This window comes from Catharus ustulatus, chromosome 1 (genome assembly GCF_009819885.2).
Source record: "Catharus ustulatus isolate bCatUst1 chromosome 1, bCatUst1.pri.v2, whole genome shotgun sequence".
Classification (NCBI taxonomy): Eukaryota; Metazoa; Chordata; class Aves; order Passeriformes; family Turdidae; genus Catharus; species Catharus ustulatus.
In genome coordinates, this window is record NC_046221.1 from 22,050,357 (window position 1) to 22,068,349 (window position 17,993).

General features: G+C 38.5%; 1 protein-coding gene across 1 annotated transcript in view; it reads left to right on the forward strand.

The window, feature by feature from the left end:
• The window catches only part of LOC117006416 (protein FAM171A1-like), a 96,262-nt gene that overhangs the window by 63,858 nt on the left and 14,411 nt on the right, over positions 1-17,993 (forward strand). The window contains exons 3-5 of the mRNA XM_033078867.2: positions 1,232-1,324; positions 6,392-6,550; positions 11,422-11,598. Coding sequence (XP_032934758.1) covers positions 1,232-1,324; positions 6,392-6,550; positions 11,422-11,598 — 429 coding nt within the window. The remainder of the gene's footprint in view (positions 1-1,231; positions 1,325-6,391; positions 6,551-11,421; positions 11,599-17,993) is intronic.

Sequence of the window (17,993 nt, forward strand, 5' to 3'; positions counted from 1 at the left end):
AATGATTTTATATATATCATTGAGACCATCTTTTAGATGGTAGTTGTTTTTAGTGTGATTCTTGTAGTTTTTTCTCATTTCTCCCAAACACTAAAATTTCCAGTCTTTAAAAGGAGAATATATTTCTTAAAGCAGAAATAATGTAGTCTCTCTGTTGGTAACTAACATCTGTATGGTCTCTTGGATTAAGTAATAAGTATTAATTTAGAGGAAATGCATAAAATTCCAGAAAATCAGAAGAGATCATGTTGTTCTTCTGTTGACTATTTCTAGGAATGCCTTCCTTATCTTGCATTTACTTCAGACTAGGATGAGTACTCTCCACGTATAGGATGCTGCCCAGTTACCAAAAATAACTAGTCTGCATTAGTCTTCTCCTTCTATCTTTGAAAGCCACATGTGGACTGCAGGCAGTCATGCTCCTTACTGTTTTCATAGATGCAGGAGGCAGGTGGGCTCTGTGGCTAATTCCTTCCATATTTTGGGTTTTCTGGTCTGAAGAACTTGGCATAAAATTATATCCTGGTTTTCACTCTGCAAAGATGTGTGTGCATACTTGACACAGCCCCCTGCAAGAGTGTCAGTACCCAGTGGAAAGGGAGGTCCTTGCAGATAGACTTCTTGCAGCAAATACCATTTATCTGTCCCCTTTCACACCACTGGTAGGAATACAGTAGTTCTGCTAAAAATAGCACTTCCCTGGTGTAGGTGGTGACTCAGTAAGTACATGCTGCATTTTAAAGCAAATTATTCAGACTTATTCATCATGCTTTGCCCTTCTGTATAACTTACGTAAGCATCTCAAAGTACTTAGATTTCATTAAAATCTTCCTGAGGTAAGAAGTGTAGCTGTTGCACAGAAGAATAACTCAGCCAGATTGAGTTAGCATTTCAGTTCTCTTTATTGTTATCTTGTCTTTCTGTGGAGCTGGGAATTGCTTTATGTAAAGCATGAAACCCTTCTTTACACTTCAGTCTTCAGTGCTTTGAGCTACCATGCATGACGTGCAGGAGTCAAAGCACAGAACATTTTGTTTAGTTCAGTAGTTACCCTGGCAATTTAACTGTTTGGTTCAGAAAATGTATGTGGTTTCTGTCATGTATACAATATGATTTTAATACTTTGGGTGGCCTGCTTTTGCAAAAATGTGAAGAAAGTAAGTGCTGTTGTTGTTGGATTATGTTTATAAGAATTTAAATATATCCCACTTAAACCACTTCTCTCCCACAGTGTTCTCTTCACTGAGCCTCGGCCTTCTTCCTGAACGCTCAGCTACTCTGATGGTCTATGATGATGTAGTCCAGATAGTCTCAGGATTTCAAGGTATGATGGCTTTGGGAGGTTGGAATTGAAATTTGAGGGATGCTAAAGAAAAAGCCTGACAGTCCAGTGCTCTCTGAACTCTGTCCTGTGAATGAGACTGGTATTCTATGGGGAGTTCTGAGTTCCCTGAGGAATCCTTCTCTGTGGGATTGTTTTACCAAATTAATAGCTGAATTCATCCCTAGCTGCTGTGACTAGGGAATTCAAGTTACACGGTAATAAATGAGTTTGGACTTTAGTGTGCCATTTGAGAGCTAGAGATTAAATTTCTTATGCTATCTGTTGGATGTTTTTTCACCTAGCCTCATTTAACCATCATTTTCTGGTGTTCTTAATGTTTAAGATTTTTCTCTGGTTTTATTTTATTCCTTGCTTTCTAATGTAAATTACTTAGATGTTTCAGGCATAGAAACCTGAGTATTTCTGGTATCTGCATTGTTGTATACCCTGTATAAACTTGCTTTTCCTTGGAGCCCTTGTCAGACTGCCTGCAAACCCAAGACCTACACACTGGAACCCACTGTATTAGAAACATAGTTTGAATAACCTTTCCATAAGACCAAACACAGATGTTAAAGTAACTGTAGAATCAATTAGAGGAACAGTGTTTTCTGAACTGCACAGTGAAAAATAAAATGTTAGTGTGACTTAGGGGTCTGACGTAAATTAGTCCAACTGATGTGCTGGCTTAGGTAATTTTGTTAATAAAAGAGCAGGGGTTTTTAAAGATACTTAGAAGCAGAACAAGGCCATATCCTTCCTGTGGGCACTCTTACAGTGCATAAATGGTGTCTTATTCACAGTAAGTCTTATGCTTGCCATAATTTTAAACTTTACTCGATAGTTAATAAACAAGGGAATAGTGCCCTCAATAGTATTCCAAGATAACCTTGTTCTATCTGAGAGAATATAATAGGATTATGCCTTTCTGACGTATTTTTTTTTGTTAGAAGCCATCTAGATGCAATAGGCTTTTCATTAATGATAGCACTAGATAAGACTGGAGCTGAAAATGCATTAAACAAATTAGGTAGCTGATGGAATACTTAGAAGGAGCTGGAGAAAGAGCTACTGTACATATATTCTGCAGTTTGAGAGCTGGACATTGTCTAATGGAGTAAATTAGATGGACGGTGAACTGTGTTAAAACACAAGGGATTCCATTAGGCAAGACATGAAGCATTGTTTATCAACAGTATTCCACTATCATGGTGTATTAAATGCTCTTATTCTTATGCAAATGTGCTAATATTATGCAATTAACTGGAAAAGAATAGTATTTTCATGTTCACAGCTTCCTTCAAAAAAGCAGGGGATGCTAAAGGACTAGAGGGATGTTTTAACAGTTGAATGAGAGTCATAAATATTTTCAACATAATCTTCTTTCCTTCAGTGAATTGATCCAGTCTGTTAACAATATATGTAATTTCTAATAATGTCACTGCTTCTACTGGGATAGCGGAAAGAAAGGATGAAGGAAGAAAGTGGTACCTGGAATATGCTAAGAATTGGGATTTGAACTCTCAGTCTTGCCCAGTAAAATCTCTTTTGTGGTTCCAGTCCACATTTCTTTTCTTGGGACTTCTCTTGTGATGAAGCCTAAAAGAAAGACAGCCTAGACATTGTTCCAGTATTTGAATGGAGCCTCTCTACTCTTGATCCAAAATCCTTGTGACCTAGTTTTTCTCTGTTATTTCTCTAATTTACTTCCCAGTAACCTCACGCTGTTTCAAAAGAGCTGATCAAGAGTTACCTTAGTGCAAAAATGAGAGCAAACCAGAACTCATTATACCAGGGGACAGGCTGGGAACCACTGGTGTTTGAAGCACCAGTCAAAGGGAAAGAAAGGCCTGTCTTGGTACACTAAGTTACCAATTGCATTTGAATAATTAATCAAGTAGGCAATGTATTATGCAGTTGAGAAGTTTTTCTGAGTTGATGCATGCAGCTTCATTTTCATGATGGCATTACAATCCTCTGCTGTGCTCTGTCAGTAATTGTGAGGGATGGGGCTTGCCAACCATTGGGTCATTTAGGTTATTTAATACCAGCACAGTGACAGGCTGAATTTCAGCATTTAGTGAATGGAAGCTGTGTGGGGACCCTGCATCTGTCTCTGACCTATGAGCAATCAGAGCATGAATTGGTGAGATTTCAGATGTTGCTTCACATAGATTAAACCTCAAATGCTGGTGTGGTGCCATGTCACTCATCCAGTGTGACAAGAGGTGCCTTACAGAGAGTCGTTGAGGTTACATCCTCAGGTGTGTGCTGGCAAACTGCAGCTGACAGCATTGAAATCTGGCTGATGTGTTGACAAGAGACTGTTAAAGAAGGTAAGATCAGTGCTCAGGACTCTTTATCTCATGTACACGTCATGTAGAAAGAGCTCACATGCACATTTTACACCTGAATGTGCTTGGGTTTATTAAGTAAAAAATGGATTTAATATGTAAAAACGAGGTATCTTCAGTGATAGAAGCAATACTAATAACTCACTCCCAGTGATAAGTGATGACTTGTTGAAAGATACTCTTATTAAGAGTCTGGTCAGCACAAGTTTCTACCACTTCCAATTCCCTCAATAAATCTGTCCCAAGACACATGCCCCAAAATCCACTATGGCCTCTGGTAAAGGAGAACATTGGATTATCTTCCAGCAAGGTGGTGACAGAAGGTGAGAACCTTGGTAGCTGCTTCCCTCACAAGCCTTTCACTGGAAGCTCTCAGTCTTCTGCCCCTTTGGAGTCTCTTGCCAGGTGTGGGAGACCCAACTGAGGAACTGAGGGGAGAGTCAGGGTGAGTGGCAGGTTTTGGGTGAGCATCGATATGGACGAATTTGTTTTTCTAGGGTGTGAATTAGCTACTCTGCACTGATTTATTCAATGTCTGTGTATGCACTTTTGCAGAGGAGGCTGTTTCTTCACCCTCAAATCTTTTATCTGAGTTCATTGTTGCACAGGTTTCCTGCCAGGGTTGGGGCTCAGCCATAAGAAGGTTTTGTACTTGTGGAATTGAAGGAGCTGAGGTTGGCTGTCTGAGTCCTCCTTGTCTAGGTGAAATTTGGCAGCTCATGGCTCACTCAGTGCAAAAATCCATCATTTTTTTTAAATAGAAAACTGATTAACTGCTGTATTGCAGACTCAACAACAGTTACTTAATTTCTAATTTTTGCTTAGTTTGTATCTTTGGTTGCCAGTTCTTGGCAACTTGAATAATGCATCTTAAGCGGAGATTTAGACAACAGTCCACATTTCTTTTCTTGGGACTTCTCTTGTGATGAAGCCTGAAAGAAAGACAGCTTAGACATTGTTCCAACAAAATTCAATTTTACATTGATTTATTGGTGATAATCCTAATGGCAGTTTCATTGTTGTGCGTTTTTTTTTCCGGTCTTGTTACTGTGGGTATGTATACCCATAGGCTGTAGGAGCCCACTCAGCAGTGCAGTCAGGGTTACAAAGTGCCTGAACATATCAGTCCCTGAGGTACAGCAAACTGCTACAGTACTGCAGAGCACACAGGAGATAAATCCTGCCTCAGTTTGTTGCAGTCAATTTACTTAATCTTTTATATAGTTTTCCATTTATATCTAGAAATCAGATAAGGAAGATTTCTTCCCATTTCACACAGGTGTTGTTTAATGACTATATTAAGCACTTAAAGATAGTGCCAGTCTTGAGAGCCTGCTGTCAACACTTAAATGTTTCAGAAATTAAAAAATAAAAACAATTTTTTAGCTTTTTCTTGCAGAATTATCAAAGAAATGACAACTAAACAACGATCAGCTCTTTGGAGGTGCTTATTCCTGTACACAGGCATTTTTCTTGGCCAATACAACATTTTGTTTGTTTTGTTTTCTCACAGCTAGATCTCCTGCTGGAAAATTATGCAAGAAAAGATTCCAGTCTCTAGGTTAATGACACTGGCAGTTAAAAAGCTTAGGAGCAAGTGGAGCTCATTATTCTTTCTCACAGTGAAGCTACATGGAACCTAAAAGTGCTGCCAGAGACTAATGGGGGAAAAGATGCAAAATTGTTTTGAGTTGACATCTTTGAACACATAGTCCAATGTGAATTTAGAAGAAAACTGCTTGCCTCTTGATTTTATGCTGTGTGGGAAGTATTCTATGTGTATTCAAAATAAGCTCTGGAGAATACAATAGCTTTTGATTTAAAAATTAATTTGCATGTTGTGCACACAAACTTGGAGATGGAGTCTTGCTGTGTGTTGCTAAACAGTATTAATGGTGAGTATCCTTTGAAAAAGACTATTGACTTTAAAAGCTGGGATTTAAATGAGACATGAAATGCCATAGTACATGAAACAGTCTTAAATCATGTTGCAGCAAAGACCCTTCAGTTAACATCTAGTGAGCTTGAAAGAAACGCTAACACTGTACAAAACAGAGGAAAAGAGAGAAATCTTACGTGCCAAGTAATCTGGTTCTATGCAGATGTGTTCTTTGCATGAGAAAATATGGAAAATCTTTTCACCTAAGGTTTATCAAGTGAACATTTTTTTCAGTGATTTCAATAGCAACTGGTCTCAGTTCTAGAGTTAGTTTTCATGACCAAAGCTTTACAAATTCTAAATACAAAAGTTACATAACTTCATTGATGCTACAGGTAGAACTATATCTTAGAAAATAATTTTGAAAAGTATAAACTACATTTATCTTGCTATTTCAGGGAAAATAAAATTTGAACAAGTATGATGAATGGGATGCTTTCTTAAGCTTTTGCATACCCTACCTCTGAACTTAGCTTTAGTTTCAGTTATACTAATTACAAGAGGCATGTAATGGGAGTGGAGGAGACATAGCCAGAAAAGTTTCTGACAGTGCCTCCACAATTTTGGTCTGGAATACTTGTGGAAAAATAATGGCAACTGCAAAATTAATGTAAAAATACTAGTGTTTCATCTTTCATAATAGCCTTCTTGATGTCTCTGTCCTTCTCAAGGTACTGCGAGTTATAATGAAAAACATGTAAAATTGCTTCCATGAATATGAACACCTAAATACTCTGCCCACCTTGCATATAAAGTCACTTTTAATATTTTTAGGTGCACGGACTCAGCCACAAGTTCACTTTCAGAGAAGATCTGTGAAATTGCCAGAGAACACTAGCTACAGTGATTTGACAGCATATCTGACTGCAGCCAGTTCACCTTGGGAAGTGGACAGTTTCCCTTATTTGCAGGGATTAGATGGAAATGGAACAGGTAACCCACTACTTTGGTTTTGCTCTGATTTCATACTGGTTCAGGGCTTGACTTTTGATCCTGTAATTTTTTCCATTCCCTATTCCAGCAAACATTCTTTCAAATTTGGGTGACATGATATTTTCAACTGCCATACCAATATGCTGTTCCAATGAGCAAGAGGGCAAGGTCTGCTATCCCTTAAATGGGGCCACTGAATAGCAAAGATGAAAATGCCTTGGCCTTGGGAGATCAGGAGAGTTGGTCACAGTTTTAGATGAGAGCCGAGTCTCCAAATGCTCTGCATGTGCACATAAAAGATGGAAATTAATGTGAAGGAGCAAGAAAAAACTTTACCTGCATATGCCATAAAATTCTTCATCTTTTTTTCTAAAAATAAATAAAATGCCTACATATCTAGGATTTAATACTGTGTTGTTTCAGTGGCTTTGTTGATACTTTTGAATGTAGCCAAAATGTGCATATTCGTCTAGCAACAAAGAGAAAACAATGAATATTCATAGTAGAAACACAACAACTGTTAAATTCAAAGTTATAATACATTTTTATGATTGCAAATGCCTGTTAGTCTTTTTCTGTTTTTCATTCAGTCTTCAGAGTGAAATAATTGGTGTTTCATAGGTAAGAGAAAAGTAGCAGAATCAAGAGCAGAAGCCTTCAAATTCTTAAAAGACTGGCGTGAAAAGCAGAATAATTTATGTGCCTGTAATGGGTTAGAAAGATATCAGTGGCCATGCAGTGTAGCAAGAGAGATTCAAGCTAGTGATTAGGAAAACCTTGCTATGATGAGGATAGTTTAAGCTGTAGAATTGTTTGAGGGTGTTGGACAGAGTTAGACAGTCACCTGTGAGGATGGCAGAGACCATAGCTGAGCCTGCTTTGAAGCAGCCTGAATATTCCCTTGAGGTCTCTCTCCCTGCTGTTTCTCAGGATGTATTTACTTGTGATGTGTTGATCTAAGTGACTTTGAATGCTAGGTCACGTGTGTAAGTGGTAGCTTGCTAGCTTCTCCCTTCTTCCCTTTGTACAAATCTGCACATCTCCTTTTCTATTTCAACAAGAAATGTGTCTGCCACCTTACTCCAATCCTTCTGTCTGCTCCAGTGAGTACATCTCATCCTGTCTCATTCTATCTCCCAGTCATTTTCCTATTCTCATATTCAACCTTCAGTTTTCTCTGATTTTTCATACTCAGACATGATCAAAACCTCTTTCTCTTTTTTTAAATTAAGGAATGCATTTGATCTTCCTCATTTGTCTACTTTCTCATCTCCTTTTTATCTGTAAACCAACTGAACAAACTGCTGGCAATGTGTGTGGGATTCCTCTTTCCAAATCTGTCCTAAGTACTCAGCAACACAGCTTCCCATTCTTGCATTTATTTAGTGATCACAGGTCTTGCCAAGGCTTCAGATGATGCCATCTCGTGGGAACTGCACAACCAGGGTATTGTCTTTCTCCTGTTTTACCTCCTAGCCTCCTATAAAACACATTAATGCAGCCTTAGGTTTTTTAGTCTTCTGTATTCTTGCATAACAGAAAATTTTATACTTGAGCACAGGGATTCTGGATTTGACTTTTAGTTGTTAGGTAAAACTATGTTGTAAAAGACCAAAATGTCTGGCAAAGAAATGGTGTTTGAGAGACTGAGAAGAGCCTTGTTTTCTGAATACTGTAGTATTCAGTATGGTGTAACATAGACTACAAATGCAATGTGTTTTATTATGCAGTATAGTAGAAGTGAAATGTCCTCTGTCTCTAGTAGAAGCCTCTTCTGATGTGGAAACATGAAACTTTAAAATCCTAAAGTTGAATTGACATTCTTTTCTTCATCAGCAAGTAACTTGGTGAAGACTTGGCCTGGAAAACTTTGGAAAGCATAAAAAATGAGGTCAATACCTGCTGGAGATTTTTTATATTTTTGTTCTTAAAAGAAAAAGAATATTTACAAATTCTAGAGTTCTAAAAAACGTAGCATTGATCTGCATGGGAAATTTTGGAATTCTGCAGAACACTGCTTCCCTCTCTACCTCCTCTTCTTCCCCCACAATTACTTCTCTGTTCTTTCACAGTTTATTTACATGTCTGTAGATATTTGATGGGGTCCCTCCATTTAAGTCCCTCAGTATTTGTCCAGAACGGCTTTATAGTAGTTTTAGCTAAAACATATTCTCTGTGAGTTCAACACTTTTCATAAAAATCCCATCTGGGTGTGGAATTAGTAATACAGAGCAGTGAAAATTCATTGCATGAATCAGCATGTTGTAAACATAAAAATTTGAGGAATTTCACTGCAAGTAGTGATAAGCCTGTATAGTGTTAGCTTATTGTTTATATTAATCACCAGTTGGAGAGCAGGAGGATGGTTTCACAAAATCTTGTCCTTTTACTAAACTAAAACTAAACAAGACTTTCCATCATCTGCCTCAATGGACCAAGCTGGCTGATTACTATTTCTCTTCTTGCTTTTCGTGGCTGCTTGTTTCTTTATAAAGTATCATGTCTGAACTGACAGTGAATTTTATCTGATTATTTTTAAAGCTCTTTACAGGTCACCAGATGTCAAAAATGACAAGAAATAAATGAAAGCTGACATTTATCGAAGTCCGTTCCCATTTAATCTCTGTGTGTGCTTATCAGTTTTATAGGATGCCAGAGTTTCATAAGCATTGATTTTAATTTGCCTTCACAACAAAAAAGAGAAACATTTTATCTTTTTAATGAGTATTAACATACTGTACAAGGTGGCAAACTGGAAAATTATTTCTTGATAGAGGTCAGTGGATTTCAGAAATTTCTTCATCCTTTAATATACATTTTTCGGTGTAGTGCTGTGCAAAGTATTAGTGCATCTTAATTAAAAAGTGTGTTTCACCATCAGAATGCTTTTTCTTGGACTGAAAAGTAATTTTTACAGATATATGCTATATGAAGACAGTAATAAAAGAAAAAAATCAAAACTTTCAATATTTAAAAATATACAAAACATAAAACATCATGTAATCCTTTATATTAATCTAAAATCTGAAGTTACACTTTTTTTGTTTGTATACACAAGAATGTCATCAAGATACAGTACTTGGCAAGAGGAATTTCTCTGATACCAGCCTGAGAACTTTAGTGGCCCAAGTTCTAGGATCAAGCATCAATCTGACAGAAGTTACAGGTGCATGGCAGTATATTGAATGATCAGGAATAAAGAAACAACTTTTCACTTACCAGTTCCTTCCTCTGTCTCACTGGTTTATGTTCTAAGGTGTTACGGGGAGCCTGTGTTCATAAATGCATGGGTAGGCTGGCAACCTTCCCCTACACCCTGGTCTGTTTCTAATCTGTTGGCTCTGTGTCTGTCCTACATGGCCACCTTCAGAGTGCTGTTTTCTCAGTGCTTTAATCCCTCTGTAAGGTCAGCATCTGGCTGTGCTACACAGTCAGTGAAGGCAGCTTGCACATCAGCTGTGTAGCACTGACACTCACCTGGAAATCTGGGCAAAATGTGCATCAGACTAGATGCTTTCATAAATGAGCCACATGCAACATTACTTCTGGTTATTTTCCATTTCTTCAGTTTGCCAGTCTTGCAAAATCCAAGGAATTTAAAAGTTGATGAAGTTTTGTCACCCTTTTTTCCCTTCCCTTTACCACTTCCCCAACCCCTTTCCTGGTGATGTCTTTATTTGGTGAGTTGTTACTCAGAGACATCAAATTTAATAAAGGCCATTCCTCAAGATTTAACCAGAGTTATAAGAAATCATAATGGTCTCAATGCTTTCCCATCATTCCCTCAAGTGTACTCATCCTGTTGAGCATTGTGGCCGGGATGCCTGAGGATATCCGAAGACCATGTGTTGTGCCACCACTGCTGGGTGTGAATGTGCCCTCACAGGCAGTGTGAGTAAGGCACCAGGCTTACAGTTAGAGCAGTACCCCATCCCTGTCAGCCAGGCATCCCTCTTCCTTCTCCCTGATTTGCCCCCTGGCAGGAAGAGCAGCCGCAGAGCCCCAGCCAGCAGGGTTGGTGCTCTTTGCAGCTGCAGCATGTGGGGCTCCAGCTCCTTGCAAAACTGGAAGCTCCATCTCTTCCAATTTGAACTACTCTTGCTATTACTACTCTTGCTTTGAGCTGCAGATCTCAGTTTTCAAACTCAAGAGGATTTTTTTTCACCTGTTTATACATGTGTAGGATTTTTATCCCTGTCATTGATTCATTTGGTTAAATCAATGAAGGGTTATAATGCTTTTTAGAAGTATGTTGTCATGAAGTAACGTTGATTGGCATCCAGTTTAAACATAAAGAATAATTACTGCCTTAGATAAGATGATAACATTGATTATGTCAATAATTCATTTAGCATGGTTCTTTTCAGTGAAAGGCCAAAGGAAATGCAACCTGGCATTCTTAAATATGTGACCAGTCATTTGTGAGGTGCCACTGTTTATTTTGGTGTTTGTTAGTTAACAATATGGGCATGAGGTTGTAATAAAGACTTGTAAGATAATCTTTTTTTTGCCATGAAACTGTGTTACTCATACAGGTTTATTTAAGATGAATTAGCATCAAAAAATACATACAGGAGATATTTGCACTGTAGTTTTTTTGTCTTCCAATTTTTCCAAAATTAAGTGAAAAATGGACCATATGCATCTTCCTTCAATTTTGTGGCTTGGGTTTGGTATTTTTGGCAGGGGAAGGGTTGTTTGTTGGCTGTCTGGTTGGTTGGTTTAAAGTTCTTTTGTAAGACAGGGAGGCAATTGCTGCTACCATTCCCCTTGAGAATTACATTGATGCAGTACTGTGGTGTCAAACCACACAGGTATCCCTTCAGTTCCGTACATTCTGTAGTCACAGTGTTCATTCACTCTCTCATTAGGAAACAGCACCAGGTACGACCTGACCCCCGTCACTGCCGTCAGCGTGCACCTCCTCAGCAGCGATGGGACCCCCGTGCCCGTGAACGGCCCCATCTATGTAACAGTGCCTCTGCCAGCAAACAGCAACCTGAAACACAATGCACACGTTCCAGCATGGAGGTTTGACCAAAAATTTGGTAGGTAGCATCTCACCCTGGCTCCCTAAATGGTTTTTGTTTTCTGTCTTAAAAGAAGAGAGTTGAGTTTTACCAATCAAGTAATATGTGGTGTATATGCAAATATACTTGACTTTGCATTGTGTGCCAATTTTAAACAGAAGTTTTTGTAAAAGTATCATTTTTCAATCATTAAATAGTTTATTTGAAAACTTGAGAGAACTGCATTTCACCCACAGACTGAAAAGATAGACATATTCACTACAGCATTGAATTGGAAGTGTGTAGCAATGGAAACTTGCCTTATCTTTGCCAGCAGCCAGCTGTCTGACCTTGAGTCCCCCTCTTGGCTCAGGCTCTGTTTCCTGCCTGCCAGATAGGAAATCTGGTACTGGCTTCTTTTGTAAATCACTTTGAGATTTACTAATACTGTCAGGAAAATACATGTAAATAATTTAAATGAATTTTTAAAAAGAAAAATTAATGAAATATTTTAAAAGGACAGAATGACTAATAAATAAAATTTGTAAAATGCACTCAAGTTTTTGTATTACGGAATAGTGTTTGCCATTGTGACCAGGAGTTTTCCCAGAAATACATATTTTAGGCTCTTTTTAAAATTTATTTTCTTTATTTTTTTCACTAACTGGTACACTGTACTGGCCTTCTTTACAGCTTCAGATTTTAAAGGGCAAAGGAGTGCCTAAGTCTTTTCTTGGTTGATCCCCCTTCAGTTACTGTACTGCGCCTTCTGAAATATTTACCAGATGATTGTTAAGAAAAAGGAGAATGGAAGGTGAGAAAGGTAGATGCTGAGAGAAAAAGGAGCCAGAAATATGGGTCTGTGTAGACAATCATTGGGGGTTTGTCCTGCAAGCAAATATTTTGAGCCAGCTGATGATCACATCTAGAAGTAGAGGAACAAGCATGAAAGTGTGTTGGAGGAAGAGAAAGGTGAAGGGGGAAATATTGCTTTTGTTACCTGCCTCTGTTTGCTGAAAAAAATGGTGTATTTTCAAACAGCATGCCCGTGAATCTTTGTCAGAAGTTGCCTGTATGGTAAAGCAATACAATTTAGTGAAGAGGAAATTTGAATATGATATAAAGTTGAATGGTAGAAAAAAAAAAAGAGTGCAATGAATGGATTTGGCTTTTCTCTCAATTGTGGAAATCACACTTCTCTTATGCTGACCTGGCAATAAGTTTCACCACATTCTTCCTGAAACGGAATAATTAATTCTTCTAGAAACTATTTTGTTTTCCCTTGTTAAAAAAAAACAAAGGGAAGATTGAGTTTACTTTCCCCATAAGAAGCAATCCTCCCCCAGTCCCTCCTGTCAGCTGTGCTAGAGTTGCAGCCTGCCTCATTGCTAGTTATTCATTGCAAGTAAATGGTTCTGATTTAGATTATGGAACTTTCTCATTTATGGCCAAATTTCCATGCCCCTGCAGTGAGGCCACAAAAGCTCTCTCTTAGTATGGAATATGGTTTTTAATTTTGTATATAAAGAGCTAGTTACCCTATTGTGTGCAGTATATATATTAGTATAGATCAATAGGGTTGGTTAGTTAAGTAGTGTTGCAGGCTTGATGCTCCCAATCTTGAGACAAGTCCAGCCTTGTTTGATTCATGACAAATACTGGAGCACTTATGTTATTGGGACGAGAAAGCATGAGGACTGCTAAACAAAATGCATCTTTGTTGGGCCACTTAGCTTCACAAAGCTGTGGAGAACAAGGTATTGAAGATGATATGCTCAGGCTCCAGCTCACACTTCAGCTGAAGTAAGCATCTTTCTGTGCAACCAAAGATGTTGAACAAAGAGGCATTTTAAGCCCTGACTGCAGCATGCCAGTTCTAGTAGAATTTTGGCCACATCCCAACCAATTTAAATTAGAGTAGCTTAATTTAATAAGTAGAGCAGCCCACACTGTCTTGTGCAAACTACTTTAACACCCTAAGGGCTGTCAAACTAGCCATATGTAGCATGAAAATGGTGGTGTCCTGTCATTCCACATCCCTATTTGTGCTTGAACTATGAAGGGAGATAGATGGATAATGACTGGAATGGCTCCGTACTGGAGAAATCCTCAGCTGGCAGATAAGCTGTTGTAACCCATTTGCATTGCCAGATCTGTGCCTTGTCAGGACAGGACCTCTAACTTTATTATTCTGATTTTGTCTTTTTATTTCATGGCTGCTTTTTTCAGTGCTGGTTATGTTTTGGTCTCTGCTTAATAGGTTTACAGTGGCTTAAATTCGCATGCTTTCACCTGAACAGTGAATAAATGCACAGATAGAGAAATGTGACTGCCTTACCAGGCACTTAGAGCACTTCTCTCTTGTGGATTGGCAGTACAGTGGACACTTGTTCATGCAAGCCGTTGTTTTTGTTTAGAGTCCTTGTGGCTGTCTTCATTACTGCATGAAATACGATTTCTGCTCTAAAAAGCAAAAGTATTTCTCACTTTTAGAGGATGTGGAGAAGTGACAGAAATACTACAGCGATATTTTAATCCTTAGTATCTCATACATTTTGCTGAGCTCATGATGAACTAATATGAACCCAGAGGCATCTGACTGGAAGTGCAGAGATTTTCCACAGAATGGGGAAAAGAGAATTTCCACAAAAATGAGGCATATTTGCATCTTATGGCAGCCAAAAATAACTAATGGCTTTTTAGGATGTTTACCATAAACAATCTGTATTTTCATGACCACACTTTCTATCCTTGGGAGAGAAGCAGGAGAAGCAGCATAGTCTGCTTAAGGCTGAGAGTGGCTCCACTGACACTGATGAAACAGGCAGCCAGAAAAAACAGGCTGACATCAAAACAAGACAATCTGCTGCATCTATTTCATACTGTTCCAAATGAGATTTTTCATTATGAAACAAACCTACTGCCTTGTGTGCACAGCAAGCAAATTAAAGCAATAGTACCATTTTGAATAGTTAATAAAAACAAGATCAGCTGTCAATGCCCTGGAGATGTTTCAAGGGTAAGCGAATACACCTTGTAACCTTGTTCTTATGTTGGTTCACCACCATTTCCTGCAGCATTTCTGAGTGTTGGCAATAATAAACACAGATGCATTGATGTTATGGAGACATAACATGAAATGCATTACATGACATGCTGAAATGCAACTTACTCCATGCTGTGGGCATACCCATGTCTTGTGTTTCACACTGCTGTGGGACCGTGGTTTTATTTCACAGTCTGCACTTAAAAGGTTTGGACATAGAGACAGGGATTCTCATTTCTATAATCAGGAGTGCTCAGTGGAGTTTTCTAGGGTTTGGGTGGTTTTTTTCCTAACAAGTGCTGTGTTGGATTTCTCAAAGTCTGAGGGAGCTGAAAAAATCATTTTTTCTTTATCCGTAAACAGATGGTTGGGATCATGACTTCTTCCATGTATGTTTGCCTTGATGTCAGCTAGGATTTACAGCAGTATAATTAATCTCTCTATTCTTGGACACCAAATTTCTGTTCAAAACTTCTTTCTAGCCTTGTCCTCTTCAGTCAGAAATACTACACATCCCAGTAGAAATGAAACTTTCTGCCTCCTGTGTCATCTCCAGCTCCTACCAGCTGGACTGAATAACACAGCACTTGCTCAGCTGTATTCTCCTCAGCCCCCATTTAAGGGTTTATGTTATGTTAAGGTATCTGGTTTTCATTGGATTCAGTAAGCAAAACTGTAAGTGCAGCATTCTCCATTTTAAGTCCTCAGTTTCATTCCATGTGGTATGAAGGCATTATGTTGCACCTAGACCTCTAGATCCACATCTAGAGCTGTATGAAAGACTCTAAAATTCCACCAAATATTCCATGAGCTTTATTAATATGATGCAATTGCTAGTTGATTATTCCCATCAAATAATAGGAAAATATTTTCAACACTGTTTTCAGTTGTGTGGCAAAGGACTCTGGAGTGGAAGGGTTAAACTTTAGCCCTTTTGTTCATCCTCCTTAAAATATGTTATTTCTTGTACATGACATGTAAATGAAGTTTGGAATACTGTGTCTCTGTTCTTCCTTCTCCCCAGACACTCGTACATCTTTGTGGTTGTGACCTTGTTGTCTTTAAATTGCTGGCTTCTTTGCAGAGGGGGATGTTTCCCCAGTGCCTGAAATTTCAGCCATGTGTTCATGTAAATCGTTGGCAGAGTATGGAGCAAAGTACCTTCTGAAACTTCTTGTAACTTCATAAAAAACAATACTTTATGTACTCTGCTCTTCATGGCTGGTGCTTTCTGACTACATTTAATGCCATAATAGATTTTTTAATGCATTTAAAAGTCTGGTACTTGTTTTTTCTGGGTGACATTCTGCTGTCAGTGGTAAAATTTGTATTGATTTTTGTAGAACCAGAATTTCCAGATGTTCCTTCCTCAGCAAAATCAAGATAATGTGAAAGCAGTATTGGTGCCTACTTAAACTTGACTACAATTTCATAGAGGTGAAATGATGCTTGTTTTTTGTTCATAGTGTTTATAGGGAAAGAGGGACAGCTACTGTCAGGCAGAAAATGTAAGCAGATCACTATACGTCTACCTGTCCAGTTCACTGTGCATTGTTTGCAAATAAGATGTTTTATAAAAGTCTTGGATTTAAGTTTCCCATGTGGTAGCAGTGATAATCCACCCAAAGAAAAGATTGTCTTATAGTTTAAAAATAAAATATTTCTTTTTGTTGTGAATTTGACTGATTTTTGACTGCCACCACATTCATAACCATGTGTGACAGACAAAAAATAATAATTTAACAGAAACATTCGCAGCCTGTCACTTGATCTGACACTGGGTGTGAGTTTGTGCCTCTGACCTTGGAGAGATTATCTGCATTTAGAGTGCATACAGCTGCACAAATGGCCTGGGACTCTGTACACTTCTCCATGAGTTTTAGTGGGTTTTTCATGCATGAGAAATGGACATGCTCAGGAAATCAAATTCCTGACCCCCAAAGGTTTGAGCTTAGTGTTATCAGATCCAGCACACGTGGTTCTAGATTCAATGGTGAAAGGGAGATTGGCTTGCAAAGGTGAAAACCACAGAAGTTCAAGGCTAAGCTATTTCTGTAGTTTAAAAATTCCTTGACAATTTGATTTTGATTTCCTTTTTAATCTCAGCTGGAAAGCTTAAATCATTGTTAAAGACTAAATACACTAAAGAATACTGGTTCTTAACTAACTGCTCTCAAAGAATTTCATACTTTGTGTGTTGCCATAGAAATGTCAGCCTCCAAACCCAGCTTTTTACCATGTACAGTGTCTACATAATAGGTGCAGATACCATTTCAGAGTATTAGACAGACCTCAGATTGAAAGGAAAAGAAGCTCTTCCTCTCATGCTTCACAGTGTAGCTCACTGAGGTATGTTCTCACTCTCATGATTCCTCTGGAGAGGACCATAGGAGACAGTTGTGTTTATTTATTAGTGTGTGTTTTCAAAATGGATATTGTGGCTTACACATGTGAAAGGGAATGAATGGATTGTTTAATTCTCTGCCCACTTCGTACACCACTTGAACTGCATTGATAGCAAAGCAGATAAGGTATGGCATGATGGTGATGCTTAAGAGAACATTGAAGGAGTCAGGTTGGTGCCAAAGTGTAGTCATGTTTGTGCAAATAATCTACTAATGTGTAGTCAAGGAAATAAAACTGTAAACAGATCCCTGGCTCCTGGGTGCAGGTTTTAATAATGAAGTATCATGTGGATAGCCCTGTAGCTCCACCTACAGAAGCCATGGCAGGAGAAGGTGGGAAGAGGGAGTCATCAAAACTTCTGAAATGGAGAAAAGACCTTTGTGCTTGAGTAACAGCCTCAGTTGAAGAGGACCTTGGAGATTGGAGGGAACCCAGGCAGGAGTGGGTAGTTCCTGGATGGGGCTGGAAGAGGCTGAGGACCTGGGAACCCCTCCTTCTGCAGCCTTGCAATGTTAGATAAAATCCCAGTGTGCCTCTGCATCTGCTTCCCGTTTGAAAAATAGAAACTGAATGTGTGATGTGAGGCTGAAGGAAGGAAAAGGCAAGCAGTGTTTTATGCATGTGCTTTTATTTATTGCTTGTTCTAATAATTTTGTCAGTAACTGAACATAATGAATAACATGGTAAAGCAAATTCTAGAGGCAGTATCTTTCACATATACCAGTAACTAGGATGATGGTCCAACAGGCATAAGTAAGCTTTTCCTTTTGAAATACAATTACTAACCAGTAATTATGTATGGAAGTAATTTTTTCTTTAATAAGTCACTTCTGTTCTGGCATTCTGGAAAGAAATACTGGGGAGACCAAAGCAATGCGAGCAGTTCAGTGTACAATGTGCCCTGCCTTCTGCCCAGATATAATTAAGATTATTAAATAATGAAAACCAGTGTGTTTTTTTGTTAAACACTTGACAGGTGATT